The 15,761-nt window shown below is 37.8% G+C and overlaps 2 protein-coding genes across 2 annotated transcripts; one reads left to right on the plus strand and one right to left on the minus strand.

Moving 5' to 3' along the window:
* Nucleotides 1-4,721: 4,721 nt before the first annotated feature.
* LOC128606649 (uncharacterized protein C11orf16 homolog) lies at nucleotides 4,722-8,716 on the plus strand. The gene is made up of 5 exons (XM_053622965.1): nucleotides 4,722-4,727; nucleotides 6,770-6,881; nucleotides 6,993-7,140; nucleotides 7,220-7,454; nucleotides 7,551-8,716. Exons 3-5 carry the CDS (start codon nucleotides 7,000-7,002, stop codon nucleotides 8,057-8,059), a joined length of 885 nt encoding a protein of 294 aa, XP_053478940.1. The 5' UTR covers nucleotides 4,722-4,727; nucleotides 6,770-6,881; nucleotides 6,993-6,999; the 3' UTR covers nucleotides 8,060-8,716.
* Nucleotides 8,707-12,964, minus strand: akip1 (A kinase (PRKA) interacting protein 1). The gene is made up of 5 exons (XM_053622966.1): nucleotides 12,874-12,964; nucleotides 12,411-12,584; nucleotides 11,291-11,380; nucleotides 11,068-11,208; nucleotides 8,707-9,955 (listed from the first exon to the last, which is right to left on the minus strand). Exons 1-5 carry the CDS (start codon nucleotides 12,913-12,915, stop codon nucleotides 9,812-9,814), a joined length of 591 nt encoding a protein of 196 aa, XP_053478941.1. The 5' UTR covers nucleotides 12,916-12,964; the 3' UTR covers nucleotides 8,707-9,811.
* Nucleotides 12,965-15,761: the final 2,797 nt, after the last annotated feature.

The raw sequence follows: 15,761 nt of genomic DNA on the forward strand, positions 1-15,761 counted from the left end.
TCTATAAGCTAGTGTGCTCCAAAACAGTGACAAAATTCGCATTTAGAAGATATATGCATTCAGAATTTACAGTCTCTCTCTACCACCAATACGGATCAACAATTTTGATGACATCATATTGCACTTCAGCTTCTCATCAGATTTTCAGAGGACCTATTGTTAGGACTCCCTAAAAAAGTTTGAGAGAACAATTTGTGTTAATTTCTACCAAATTAACTTTGCACTAAATTTATTTGTGCATGCATCATACTTTCCATGCATTGCTTATATGAGCCCTCAATGGACATCACACTTGTCCTCTGGTCCTCCAGTCCACTCATTCATTCATCTTTAGTAACTGCTTTATCCTTCTTAGGGATGTGGGCCCCAGCGTACACAGTGACATTCAAGTGAAGACTTGAGACTGACCTCATTCAAGTCATCCATCTTCTACCAGAGCCAATCCCAGGGAGCATTAGGTACACACCTGGACAGGGTGCCAGTCCATCACAGGGCAGGGCACAATCACACACACATTCATACACTACGTACACTTTGGATACACTTGGATACGGACACGCCATGCATGTCTTTGGACTGGGGGAGGAAACCGGAGTACCCCCGCGGCACAGGGAGAACATGCAAACTCCGCACACACATGGCCCCGGCAGGAATCGAACCCCGGACCCTGGAGGTGTGAGGCGAACGTGCTAACGTGCTAACCACTAAGCCACCTCGTTCAAGTCATGTGTTAGGTAAACAAAACACACTATGGTCAGGGTTGACAGTTTGCCAAAGCATACCCCAGAGCATACCTATTTGGCAAACCTCGCCATTCTTTCCTTTCTTTCCAACTCTGCTTAGTGCTTTGGCAGGAATATGATAGCTACAATTGTCACTGGCTGTACCCTAGATCTGATGTCATCAGTCAGTATAGAAAAACTTGGGTAAGTATATACTATAATGTGAATGATACTTTTTTTAAATGCATCATTTAATGCACAGTGGTTACTATGACCTTGATCCTAGGTTATCTAATCAAAGATTTTGTATGATGGTTAATGACCTTGCCCAGATTCAAAAGAGACTCTGTGTGTCTCGTTGAAATTGGGAACCCCTTAAACCATCATCAGGTCCAGACTTACATTATCCCATAATCATATGCATTAAGATGAGTAACTAAATAATAAGCTGGTCACCTAAGGGGTTAAACGGTGATAGCAATCAGGGCACTAATAATTATGTTACATTGGTTCAACAGCTTTAAGGAAAAGATCATCAGCAGCAAAAATGAGGATGATTTAGGGCCACTTCAGCACAACCTCCAAACCATAGGACACATCAAGCTGAGTTTGGTCATTGCGCAAACAGAAACGGATCTTTTATTTACTGTTGTGGGTAAGTGCATGATAACACTGTTCTTAAGTGTTGCTAAGATTCAAGTGATTAAGCTCAATCAATAAATTAAGTGTATTGTTCATTGCAGAAAACAATAAAATGTTTAAAAGTGATTGGTTATTGTATGTATGCAATTTGTTTCTATTAAGTAAAGCATTATTATTGTTTTAAATTGTGCAATACCTTTTGCTAAAAATTCTTAACCCATACGCTATAATACCCTCTACAGTTTAGCATTATCACCTGCACCACACATATTATTTAGGTAAATGTCATTAATAGCAAAAGTGTTCACAAATGTGTTTTGTATAAGAATATTTTACTAGAAAAGTCTGTATTGACATACTGTCATAGACTATTTTGTCAAGTGTATGAGTTAATTTAATAAAAGTTAAGGATGTTAAACACAAGGGTTTGTTGTCTGTTAGGTATGTGTCTATTATTTGGAAAAAGCTTAGACTGTTCTTAATGTTTGTGGTTATATGATTATATGTTTGAACATTGGATATTGATTTTCTTAATTTTCTGTCTATATGTAATGGTTTAAATCATTGCCTCATTACAAATATTACGTGGATAAGAAAAATGGTTAGTAGGCTGGTTTTTGTTTGGATGAGTCTCATATCAGCCATTTCATTGACAATGCTTAACGCCCATTCACTCCATAAGATCTCATTCTGAAATCAGCCATCACCCTCTAATACCGTGGCACGCTAACTCTGATTGAACCACCATAGGTTCTAGGGGCAGAGCTTTGTATACATAAGTGGGAATGGGACAAACTCAAGGAGTAAAAAATCATTCAAATCATTCAAGTCTACGTATTAAACATTTAGAGACCTAATTCTGCACCTTTTATATACTCATGCAAAAATACCAAAGCAATTAATCAGTGAAAGCGTACATTTTCCTATTTTCCATCTTTGTAACAAATTATTGAGTTTTTGCTTTAACAGTGCCTGCACTTGTGACTTTGTGTTTGATACAGGCTCATATGTTCTGCCCTTCTTGTATGTGACAGATAACTGACATACAGCATGAAACCATTTAGCATTTATGACCTTTAAATAACAGCCACAATCAGGCCTCCTCTCAGAATATTGTTTAATTGGATAACATCGGGTAATATTGTGCTAAGAATTTATATCTATACTCTGGTTAATATATATTGGGTAATAAGTCAGAGTTTTGTGACTTTTATAATGCATGATAAATGGTATAAAATCATCATGTGGTGCTGTAGTGACATGCTTTGTGCTCTCACCACTAGAGGGTCTCAATGTCACCCTTTAGTAGCCAGTGTGTCACTATAGCAACCATATTATACAACAACAAAGTCTAGTGGACTGCAAAGTGGGGGAATATATGAACTTTCTCAAGAATCCATAAAGGTATGGTCCTTTTTCTTGACTTTCGAATGATTACAGTCTTATCAAAGTGCTTTTGTAAAGTGCATGTGATTTCAGGTAATACAAAATAGAAACCATTTTTAATTAATTACAGCCTTCTGTTGCAGAAAGACAACAGCCTCCGTATATCAGCTCTCTGATAGTCCAAGTGTCATCCCTGTGCTGCTTGGGAAGGACAGAAATGTCACCTATGTATTGGACACTTCAGAGGCTATGGCAGCAATTCTGGGGACAGTGAAAAATCTGATTATTCAAAGTCTGCTTACCAAGGCTTCTCTCAGAAACTCCCTCTTTAACATCATCACCTTTTCATATAAGGTGCCTCATCTTCAGAAAACTAATACATACCTTCTTTCAAAAATTTCAAAATATACAGTGGGGTCCAAATCTCTGAGACCACATTGAAAATCTGAGGTTTTTTTTTTTTTTACATATATATATATATAAATGGGTAAAAAAATACATACATACATACATACATATATGACAAAGAAAATAAATGCTCAAACTTCTGCACTAGGGGGAACAGTGGCGTAGTGGTTAGAACTTTTGCCTCACACCTCCAGGGTTGTGGGTTCAATTCCCTCCTCCGCCCTGTGTGCACAGAGCTTCCATGTTCTCCCCATGCTTTGGGGGTTTCCTCTGAGTACTACAGTTTCCTCTGACAGTCCAAAGACGTGTATTGTAGGCTGATTGGCATTTCTAAATTGTCAGTAGGGTGTAAATGGGCGTGAATGTATGTGTGTGATTGTGCCCTGCAATGGATTGGCACCCTGTCCAGGGTGTCCCATGCCGTGTACCATAAGGATCATAAGGTTTTGCACAAACTTGTGGGATCCATGTGAGCTCTACTGCACACTGTCATTAATGCAAAATGGGGACAAACCAAATACAAGGAAACTCATGTAAATATTTCAGAGATTCTACGTTTCAATTTGTTGTCAATACTGTAAACTGTTTTCATTTAGAAAAGAATGCAAAATAGACTTTTGGACCCCACTGTATATATATCAAGCATTTGGCGTTTGCAGGCAATATGAGTAAAATACACAAAGACAACTCTTAGACAAAGCAGTACTCGACACATTATCTAACCACCCCTATATGTATCTCCCTAGATAACATCCTTGTCTGAGCACATGATTCCTTGTGCACCCGATACAGTGTACCGGGCCCTCAGCTGGATCCATTCTCTCAGGACAAGCCCTGGAAATGATCTCCTTACGGCACTCATTACAGCATTTTCTGATCCTGTCAGTCTGTCCACATAGTGACAAACAGCCTCCCAGACAACCTGGAGAATTGCCTGAATTCTCTATCTACATTTACAGCACGCCCTGTGCACACATTTCATGTATCAGAAAAGCAGGATTTGGACAGGGACGTTTTGGATTTCCTAAAATGCTTGACCTCTGCCACTAAAGGGAGTTGCTACAGGCTGTCTCTAAACTCTAATGCCCCAGCTGAGCAGGTGAACCCCTCGGTCAGTAGTAGGATAGGAACTATATCACCCATTGTACAGTGCCCACCACTAATACTGGCACCCTTGGTAAATATGAGCAAAGAAGACTGTGAAAAGTTGTCTTTACTGTTAAACTTTTGATTTATTCAAAAAAGTCACAAAAATACTCTGCTCTCATGGATATCAAACAATTGCAAACGAAACACAGGTTTATATTTAAAAAAAAAAAACCTTTTAGTCAATACTTTGTGCTACCTTCCTTTTCCAAGATAACAGCTCTGAGTCTTCTCCTAAAATGCCTGATGAGGTTGGAAAATACATGGCAAGGGATCTGAGACCATTCCTCCATACACATTCTCCAGATCATTAAAATTTTGAGGCCCACACTGATGGACTATCCTCTTCAGTTCACCCCACAGGTTTTCTATGGGTTTCAAGTCAGGGGACTGGGATGGACATGGCAGGACCTTGATTTTGTGGTCAGTAAACCATTTTTGTGTTGATATTGATGTATATTTTGCATGCTGGAAGATCCAACCATGGCCCATTTAATCTTTCTGGCAGAGACAGTCAGGTTTTCATTTAATATTCCCTGATCTTTGATAGAATCCATGATGCCATTTATCCTAACAAAATGTCCAGGTCCTCTGGCAGAAAAACAGCCTCAAAACATTAAAGAGCCACCACCATATTTAACCGTGGGCATGAGGTACTTTTCCTTATGGCTACCTCTCTGTGTGCACCAAAATCACCTCTGGAGTTTATTGCCAAAAAGTTTAATCTGACCATATAACCCGATCCCATTTGAAGTTCCAGTAGTGTCTGGCAAACTCAAGATGCTAGAATTTGTTTTGGATGAGAGTAGAGGTTTTTTTCTTGAAACCCTTCCAAACAACTTGTGATGTAGGTTACTTTGGATTGTAGTTTGGAGACTTTCTGACCCCAAGATGCAACTAACTTCTGCAATTCTCCGGCTGTGATCCTTGGAGATTTTTTGGCCATTCAAACCATCCTCTTCACAGTGCACTGAGATCATATAGACTCACATCCGATTCCAGGTTGATTCATAACATTTCCAGTTGACTGGAACTTCTTAATTTTTGCTCTGATGGTGGAAATGGGCATTTTCCATGCTTGTGCTATTTTCTTATAGACACATCCCATTTTGTGAAGCTCAACAACCTTTTGCCACATTTCACAGCTATATTCCTTGGTCTTACCCATTGTTATGAATGACTAAATGATTTTGGCCTATGTGTTACCTCATATTTATACCCCTGAGAAACAGGAAGTCATGGTTGAAAAATTTCCTGTTCCTAGTCACCCAGGTGTACTAAAATATGTATAATGTCAATTGGAATATACTTCTCTCATATGAATTAACAGGGGTGCCAATAATTGTTGCACACCTATATTTAACCAAGATTCTTTTTTATAAACCTGTGTTGTGTTTGCAATTGTTTGATATCCATGAGAGCAGAGTATTTTTCTACATTTTTTGAATAAAAGATCAAAAGGTTAAAAAATAAAGACAAATTTTCATAGCCTTCTTTGCTCATATTTATCAAGGGTGCAAATATTAGTAGAGGGCACTGTATGTTACATACATTTATACCACAGCGCTGTTGATTTCTCTGATTTGTCAAAAGGTTTTGATTATTTTTCTGTAACAGCACAGCTCATTTACTGCTAATTTACAGTATGGCTGATGACCCACTGATTCTAAGCCTAATGATAAACAGATTGAAAAGGTTTTGTTATTTAACAAAGAAAAACATATAATCATTGATAAGGTGAAGGTTTCTGTGGGGAGATGTTTATTTAAAATTCATGAAAGGAGTCTCGGGCATGGTGATTTAATGGTTTGCACGTTCTATCCGTGCTTCAAAGGTTTCCTCCCAGTCCAAAGACATGTGTTGTAGACTGATTGGCATCTCATCATATGAATGAGTGTGTGTGATTGTGCCCTACGATGGGTTGGCACCCTGTCCAGGGTGTCCCCCACCTTGCACCCTTGGATAGGCTCTGAATGTGTGTAGGATAAGTGGTACAGAATATGGATGGAAAGGAGTCTCCAGTGTCAAGGCCTTCTAGCAGAAAGTTTTCAAGGACATAGGAGTTTACTCTTTCCAGTTTCTCAGTAACATGACAAGCTTTTGTCTTATTAACTTCAAGAAAGAGGAAAAAGAGAGGCTGGTCGAGGGAATGACTGTTTTATATCTTATAACTTGTCTCACAGATGTTCCACAACATTAAATGCAACTATAAACATTTAAAAAGCATTAACAAATTTAAACATTTAATTGGCAAATTGCTGTGGTACAGGAGGAATTAAACACTTCAGAACATGCTGTTATTGGAATCATCACATCATCCCATCATTGATCATTTTCCTGTAACAGCACATGTCATGTAAAACGTCATGTTTTATTCCTTACACATTTCAGTTTATGTCTTAGAGCAAAGTTATCCTAAATCCTGTGCATCATTATTAATATTAATATGTTTTCATTAATAACAGCTAGCCTGTTGCACTCATCAGAACATCAGATTCAACATTGGTCATGCTCAGAGGACAAGTGCCAGGTCTCCTACTACAAACCATTTCATGCATTCTGCATCTCACCATACTGGTATGCCCTCTATATTAAAGTCCTGAAGATTAGGGGGTAAGTAGTTCCAACAAGTATTAGCATCTAAGAAAAAAGAGATTTAAGTAAATTGGAAAAATTGATGTCTTCCAGGTGTTCCATGGGAAATCCCTTTAGTGTGACACCGTGTGTTTTAGGGAAGGTAGCAAGAGGTGCTGAGTTCTTTCCAGGTTGCCGTGTGTTAGCAAGAAGAGAGGTAGATGGATTCTACTACTTGGGGATAATTGTACACCAGCTACAGGTAAAACTAAAGTTTGAAAAGTTCTCAATACCTTTAAGTGTCATGTGTGATCACAACATAAATATTTTGTTTACCCTAGGACAGGGGAGGACTCTTTATGGTGACATTTGTTCAGTGTTTGCCCAAAGATGACACCATGATGGAAATCATATCACCTCAGTTAACATGTCAACCTGACATGGTGAATATAACACAGGCACATAAGCACAGTATAGTACCAGGAGACACAGTATTAGCTCCTTGGGAATTTCAGATGAGCAGATATGGTCCTGGAAGAGTTGTTTCAGGCATGGAAGTAAGAGATTCAGTGAAGGGTAAGGCCAAGATTTGAGTGGGTCCAAATAAAATGTTTTAATTGAACTACTCAAATCACTTTCTGCAGTGGAATAAAGGTGCTTGTTTTGTGTCAGGTGGAATGGGAGATGGTCTAGTGGTGCTGTTTTGGAATGGAATCAGACTGCACGTTCCAAAAGACCTGGCTGTTTGGATACCTGCTTCTTACCATGAGCAAATAATCAGGGAACTGCAGCCTAATGTGCTCAGACCAGGTTGCTTAAACAACAGCCACTGTAGTCACATTAACTGGTCACCAGCCTGCTGCATAAATCACATAAATCACTGTCTTCCAACAACTCCCTCAATGTGCCTTTGCCCAATCAAGAACTGTCCCCTCTCTAATCAAAGCCTTCTTATGGACAATCAATGGAAGGCACATGAGATTAATCCTGACCAAGTAAATGAGCTGACAGCTTCTCAGGAGATGAAGACTGATTTGTCTTCTTCAGACTCAAGCGAAAACGAGGAAGAAGTTACAAATGAAAAGTTAAATTCCACACCAGAACTGGTGAGCTGCTCAGTGAACACGGAGATCTCATACCTGAATAAGTCCCATACTGAGCCACAGAGTAGACCAGCCTAGAGGTACTGGAGAAGAGGTTCCCCAGAGCCACACCACAAAAAACCAGGTAACTGTCTGCCTGATCACAGGCTATCTCTGGTTTCAGAGATCCAAAGATCCATAAGTCCATAAGAACAACACACACATCCAAATCATTTCTGCTAAGGTCACTGTCTTTCAATGTTAAAATTGTTTCCATGTTGTTTGTATGCAATTATATATTTAAATACATTTAATTATGTTTTTTTTCTGTTTCTTAGGGCAAGTAACTAAGCCTCCAAATCCAGGTTATTCTTGCCTTGGAATAAACAGTGATTCTGGATATTCCTCATCCAGTTTTGCATCCACAAATCACAGTTCATTATTTGAAATGGTTCCACATTCAGTAAGAAGAGGTATAACAGTAAGAGAGGTATTTGGCTGGACTGTACAAAAACCACTTTCTGAAGCACCATCTCCATTGGCTTTGCAGTAAAGAAAATTTCGGCTGAACCAAGATCATAAAGCTCCTTAAATAGCTCAATAACCTCAAAAAACATTTGATATGACATTTGCACAAGCTGCAAATGAGATTTACTAGGGATGTAACTCTTGATTATAGTTTTTGAATATTCTTTAAATGATAACATGACAAAAGATATCAAACAACAATAAAATTATATCAAATTTCTAATTTTATATAATTTTTTTAATGTGATGCATTGTTGTAACAATTTAAACTCTCAGCAATGCTATCTAGTGACCAGGACACAGATCATTTGCATTTAGTGACGCCCACAAAACTCACCTGAAAAACATAAAAGGTCAAACTCAGATAGGGCTGGAAACACAAAATGAACAGTGAAAGAAAAGGCAGAATGCCTGAGGTGAAAGTTATTTTGACTCACGTCTATGCTAGCAGAAAATATTCAGCAGTTTAACAACACCTTAAAGGTCAAAATCTAGAGACGAATTACACAAAATATAAATTAAATAAAATGTAAAGAAAATGGTGTGACATGAAAATGGAAGATAGAAAAAAATCGACACTGTATTTATGTGATCATGAATACCAAGTACATCACACAGGGAAACCTATTTTAAAATTGTTTTATTTGTCTTGGCTCACTTGCTGGAAGTGTTGTGCAGTGTTAAAAGAAGATGCAGTGGGAAACGGAACCCACCAGTTTTTAAGCCAGTTTTCATCCTCTGAAAAAATAAACATCCTTTCCCTCATAAGCTTCTGTCAGCTGAGGCATTTGCTTATGGCTTATGGCTATGCACAGACCGGCCCATTGGCATCGATTTATTTATTTATAATTGAATAATTAATTTATGGACTTGTGTTCACTCACTGCAAACACAAATCCATTAATTTTTTAATGAACGTATTGAATACATGTTGCAGTTTTAATATTTAGTAATGAACTGTTCAACAGCTATGAACTGAAAGAGGAAATGTAACTCCTGCATTAACTCCCAGCAAAATACTTTCGATATCTAAAAAAATTCTTTATTTCAGCATCAAAACATCACAAAATAAAGCAAAAGTTCTATTGCACATAATTTTATCATAACCGTTAAAATTCAGTACTGTTTATAAAAATACCCTGAGTAGTACATGTACACATTACATTAAGGCACATTTCACATCACATTAAGTGCACCAAATTATGTTTAATATAATTAAATTAAATTCAGTTGTGAAGAATTTCATTTTAGTGCAATGAAAGGAGACTATTTTATGATGTATTTGGAAACATTTTGTCAAACCCTGAGGATAGTAGCTTGAGGTCAGAGGTTGAATGTGAGTCTCATACTCTCCCCTGCACTGATGTGCACCACTCGGGTCTGTGGGCCAGCATCCTGCATTCCTGCTGTGATGGCATAAGTGCCTGGAGACACTTCAATCAAGAAATCCTCTGGCTCAGACAAAGCCTTTAATAACATTGAAACAAGTACACTTAAAGTTATTATTCCATGAGGCTTCTCCAAATTTGGTAAGAAGTCAAATTAGAGGGTTTTTTTTTTAAAATATACAGTGAATGAAATAAGTATTCAGACACTTTAGTTTTTGTTATTAAATAAACGCCCAGTGCATACATCCACTTCAAAATATTTTTCAAGAAACAAAAATCAACAAGGCAAAAGTATTCGGACACTATATTAAATAGTATATGTAATATTATATATGCGCGGCGTGTGTATATGTAAAGGTTACATAAAGATGACCTTATAAATGCTGCAAAAAATGCTCTCATGCAAATTGCACTTGGTGTCATAAAAAGAGAGACATCCATTGGAAGATTTCACACAACAAGCTGCAATCATGGTAAACATGAAGGAACTTCCTAAAGTTCTCAGAGACATTATTGAACATCATTCGAATGGACATCCCTGTCAACCTTAAACATCCCTGTTCATACAACTGGTTAGATAATATACAGGTGGAAGGAACATTCATGGAACCAAAACTAATCGTCTCCGGACAAGGTGCAGACACAAGATTTCAAAATGCACTCTCAGACTAATGATATGGACAGTAATAGCAGTCACTCAAAAAGAGTTGCAGGACAACCTGAAAGTAGCAGGAACAACAGAGAGAATAATAAGCAATGAACTGCATCTCAGTCATCTCTGTTCCTACACCCCACACAAAAATCCTCTGCTAAAAAAGAAGCACCGAGATATGCATCTTAATGCATTTAATCAAATTAGAACTCTTTCAGAACAGTCAAAAATAAAATAAACAAGAACTGTTTATAATTCAGCGCATCATGTTTGGATTTACCGTAGACGTCTCAAAGCTGTAAATGCCAACAACTTTCTAATGCTGGTAATTTGTGGAGTCTGAATACTCCCCCTTGTTTTAGAAACATACTATGTTCAGTTATGCTTATGAATGTATACCTTTTTGTTTTTATTTATAAGTACAAAGTCAAAAAACTTTGTGTGAGTACATTTGAAGTGGATATATCCACTGGAAGTATATTGAATAAAAAAAAAATCTGAATACTTATTTCCCTTCACTGTATGTGGGAATTGCTTACAGTGTAATGAGCCCTTTTGGAGGTTAAGGTAGTGGTTTGAATTTGCCTTGAAGTCCGTAGAAGCTGCTTAGCATGAAAGCGACACATATGGGTTCGCTCTTGTTCATGAAGCTCTGCTGCACTTGCAGACCTGTAAAACCTCTGTGTGGAAAACACATGCTCAGCAAGTCTAGTAGCAGAAAGGCAGAATGAATAAAGAGAAATAATTAGCATCAGGCTGTACCTTGCATTGATTGCTGGTTTCAGACATGCACTCCATTATTTTTGCAAAAGCATTATCCAAGGTCATATGGGCAGCAGGATGTTCCAGATCCTTTGAATAAATAAAGTTAGATTTAACTATTGCTGTTGTCATCATTGCAGATACAGGCATCGCATGTACATGGACAAAATGTTTTCCCATTTGAACTTTGAAGGAAGTTTGAATCAGAGCAAAGGTTAACTACAGAAGTTGATTGGTTATCAGTGGCTCTTGGGCAGTTCGCTCACAAAATATTTTAGTAGGGTAGTAGGGCTATTCCATGTCAACTGGTGCCCTGGGCCTTCACCACACTCAGGACAACTCATCAGCTGTAACCCAGTGATGGCAGGACTTTTTGCTGAGCTACCACTACTCTGCAGAAACTTTACTGCTCAAATCTAATTTTTTTTTTGATCATCCAGCACTTCTCATTTGTTTACAACATATGACTTAAGTAGTTAAGGCCAATAAAGGGGTTAAAACACCATGACTAAAATAACTAAATAAACCAGGGGTGTCCAATCTTAGGCACAAAGGACCACAGGTTTTTGTTCTGACCAAGCATCAGACAATCAAGATGAAAGGCTAAGATGACCTGGTGGAATTAGGTGTGGCTGGTAATTGGTTGGAACAAAACCCTTCAGCCACAGTGGCCATTTGCAGAGAAGTTTGGATACCCCTTGAACAAACCAGGTAAATATTGGTTATGGGCAGCACAGTGGCACAGCAGGTAGCATTGCTCCAGGATCCCCAGTTCAATCCTGACCTCGGGTTACTGTATGTGTGGAGTTTTACATGTTCTTGTATCCATGTATTCAAGTCAGTTTCATCCCACTATACAAGCACATGCAGGTTGGCTACACTAAATTGCAATAGGTGTGTGCGTGTGCATGGTGCCCTATGATGGGCCTGATCCTCCACAACCCTGATCAGGATAAAGTGGTTACTGATTGACTGATTGATTGATTGATTGATTGATTGATTGATGGATTGATTAATGGATGTTATTTCCATGTCCATTTTTATTGATTTATTTATTTGTTAATAGTAAACGTCTAAATGCATTCCATTTGAAAAGCATTCCAGTTTTAGAAGACTGTACCTCCGTGTGTTTCTCGGTGCAGGAATCATCTCCGTGAGATGATCCGACATTCTTCCAGGATTCCGACCGTCTTTTGGCTCTCTGCAACACCTCAAGTCCGAGTTTAGACGAACGATCAAGTGAAGCGTCCAGCCAACACCGACCTGCCATGATCACTCTCCTCCTGATCACAGGCTGCACGTGCATGAGAGAGTTACATTAATAAATATCATGCGAACAAACACAGCTCGTTATCGATCACAAGTCACAATCCACCTGCTAGAAGTTTCAGGCTACATCCCAAATCAGTTCTAAACTGAATAATATGCGAAATTACACCACCACAATTGATCATTTAGTACATGGGTGTGTACTGTTGAACGTAGCCGTGCAAAACATTCACTGGCATTAACGTTAATCAAATCTGCAGAGCATTTTCAGAATCGAGCCATGCAAGGCGAAACTTCTAAAGGTTAAAACTTACAACACGAGATGTTTTCCTGTTATTTCTAATTCCTGTGAACATTCACCGCTGTGCCGACATTGTTGTTACAGCAGTATCATTAGTTCAGATCTTTTGGGCGTGTAAATGAAAGCGAATCGTGAAGTTTTTCTTCCTCTCCCAGGTGTTGTTGGGAAATGTAGTCCATTATCTGTTATGGGGGATAACGTAACCTAAGATATGCAGTAGTTATGTTTTCTACATTATCATTTTTTTGTCAGGATTTTTTTAAACACGGGCAATATTTATCTACATCATTATATCTACTGGTCAGAAAGTTAACCACTGTAGCCTATTTTGTCCAACAGTGTAATACAATCGCTATAGACATGGAATTTGTCGCCCCCTGTTGGTTAATAGCTGCTCATTTCGACAGGAGATGTACAGTATATAACCACATATACATGCCTTGCTGTAGAGCAGTGGTTCCAAAAGTGGGGTAGGGTACACGAGGTGAACACTCACATGTTAAAAAAAAATATAATAATAATAAAAATAGTGTGTGTGTGGGGGGGGGGGGCGCTGTCGTAAGGTAGTGTTCAGTGTTTGGCAGATAATATATTCATTAGGAGATTTATGAAACATGCTTTTCAGCCCTAACCTAATCTAAAAGAAAATATAAATTGAGGCCAGATGATAATCTTTTGTATTATTAATACTTATTGACATCAACCTCTTGTGCTTTGTAACAGTCATTAATCTGATGATCAAAAACATTTTTGTCATGACTCTTAATGTCTGAGGTTAACATTTGACATGCAAAAATCTATTATGGTTGACTTACAGTTAAGTAATATGTAGATTCATCTTGGTGGATATCATTTGTATAAAATGAGTGCCAGTCAGTGAATTGTGTTTTTCCCTTGTCTTCTAGATTTTCTATATTGTTTATTTTCTTTTTCTTTTCTTTTTTCCAGACCATAAAGACGGAGTGAAGCATACCAACAGGGGATGTCTGAAATGTTTGTCCTGTATCATTTAAACCTGATTCACAAGAAATCATGACCTTACATTTTTATTTGTATGTTGTTTTTTTAATAATGTCATTGTCTATGGCTTTGTTTATTGTTACGATAAGTTGCAAATAAGTTACTGGAATTAAACAAAGAATTAATTTTGTGTGTCTGTTTTTGTTGTTTGTTTGTTTTTTTTTTTTGGTTTGATTTTTTTTTTAAAGGAGGCTCCAGAGCCCATCTCTATTTAAAATGGGAGGTGTTTGGTAATTTGGGTATGGTATCTCTGGTTTGCATTTGATAGGTAAGTTTGTTCAGTCATCCACTGCTAATATTCAAATACCTTGAGAGAGATTCTGTGGAGATTGAACACTATGCATGAAATAAAAACAGAAGGAGACACAAGGAGTGCACAACAATCAAATGTTTACACTGTAGTATAAGATCAGTACATTACTTATTAGAATTGTCTTCAATTTTCTTTTGCTTTTCATCCCTTCAAATGGATCAATAGTATATATATATATATATATATATATATATATATATATATATATATATATATATATATATATATATATATATATATATATATATAAAATGGCAAAAAATATTTCATGCATTTAATTTACTGCATTGGTAATGCATTTTTGCATGATAACTGAAACCTGCCTTCTACATCCAGAATGCTCATCAAGGAGTACACCATGCCCAATGAAAGCAATGAAACAACAATATCTCTTTCCAACAATTCCTTTCAAACCAATGTTTCATCTGGCTCATGGAATTCTCTCTCTCTAGGTGAGATTATAACTCAGTGTAACAGAAATGGGACTGCCCCAATGCATGTACCCATCCAGATCCTTGTCCTCGCACTTGCCCTTCCAGCAAATGCAGTCCTGCTCTGGCTGCTGGTAAAGAACAGAAAGAGTCTGTCACCCTCTGAGGTTGTAGGTCTCAACATGGCTGTGCTCATTGTGCTGTTTTGCCTCAGCCTTCCATTTGATATAGTAATATCAACAAACAATTGTTCACGACTATTCCTGCGTATCTCACAAACCTTTGCCACCCTCAGGTACTTCGGTTGCCCTCTCCTGCTGACCAGTGCTATGTGGAGTGCTATGTGGTTGTGGCACACCCTATGCTCTTCATAAGCCTGGGGAAGTGGGTATGTTCTGCCATCATCTGGTTTCTCGCCTGCATCATGGCAGGAGTCACCTTTGTCTACACCCTCTCTAGAACAGCTGTTATTTTATCCATCATTATTAATATGGCATTGTGTGGGTGCTACATAAAAAGGTCCTATTGTGAAGGGGACCAAAATAATTCAGTTGCAAAGAAGCGAGCTCTAAAGAACATTGTACCAGTATTGGTGCCCTCAACCTTTATCTATTTGCCACTGCTGGGTCTGGACCCTTTTCTGTTGATAATACAAGTATGCTCACAAGAAGGCACAAATACCCTTATGTTATTTGCTAAGGCAAATGCTCTGTGGCAAGGATAATAAATCAAGAAACACAAAACAGACCATTACAGACCAGAGAAACTAAACTACTGAATATGATTTATCTGAAGACTGTAATTGTGTGTAATTGTTGTTTTTATTGTTGTTGTTGTTGTTGTTGTTGTTATAGCAGTAGTGAGAGGAGGACATGCAGCACTTATGGGTTCCTGAACACAAATGGGAACAAAAATAAAGCTGATATATATGACACAAACATTTTACTATAGAGTAAGCAACATGTACTGAATAGATTATAACATCAGTAAAGCTATGAAAGAGAGAACAATCCTGTCCTGAGATTACACAAGTTACTACCTATTCAGAATAGGTTATACAGTATATTAAGTCAGGTGAGCATTACTTGGCAAAACATACACTGGGTATATGAGATATCTGTCTGCTTGATTAAAAAA

Source organism: Ictalurus furcatus, chromosome 4, assembly GCF_023375685.1.
Source record: "Ictalurus furcatus strain D&B chromosome 4, Billie_1.0, whole genome shotgun sequence".
Lineage (NCBI taxonomy): Eukaryota > Metazoa > Chordata > Actinopteri > Siluriformes > Ictaluridae > Ictalurus > Ictalurus furcatus.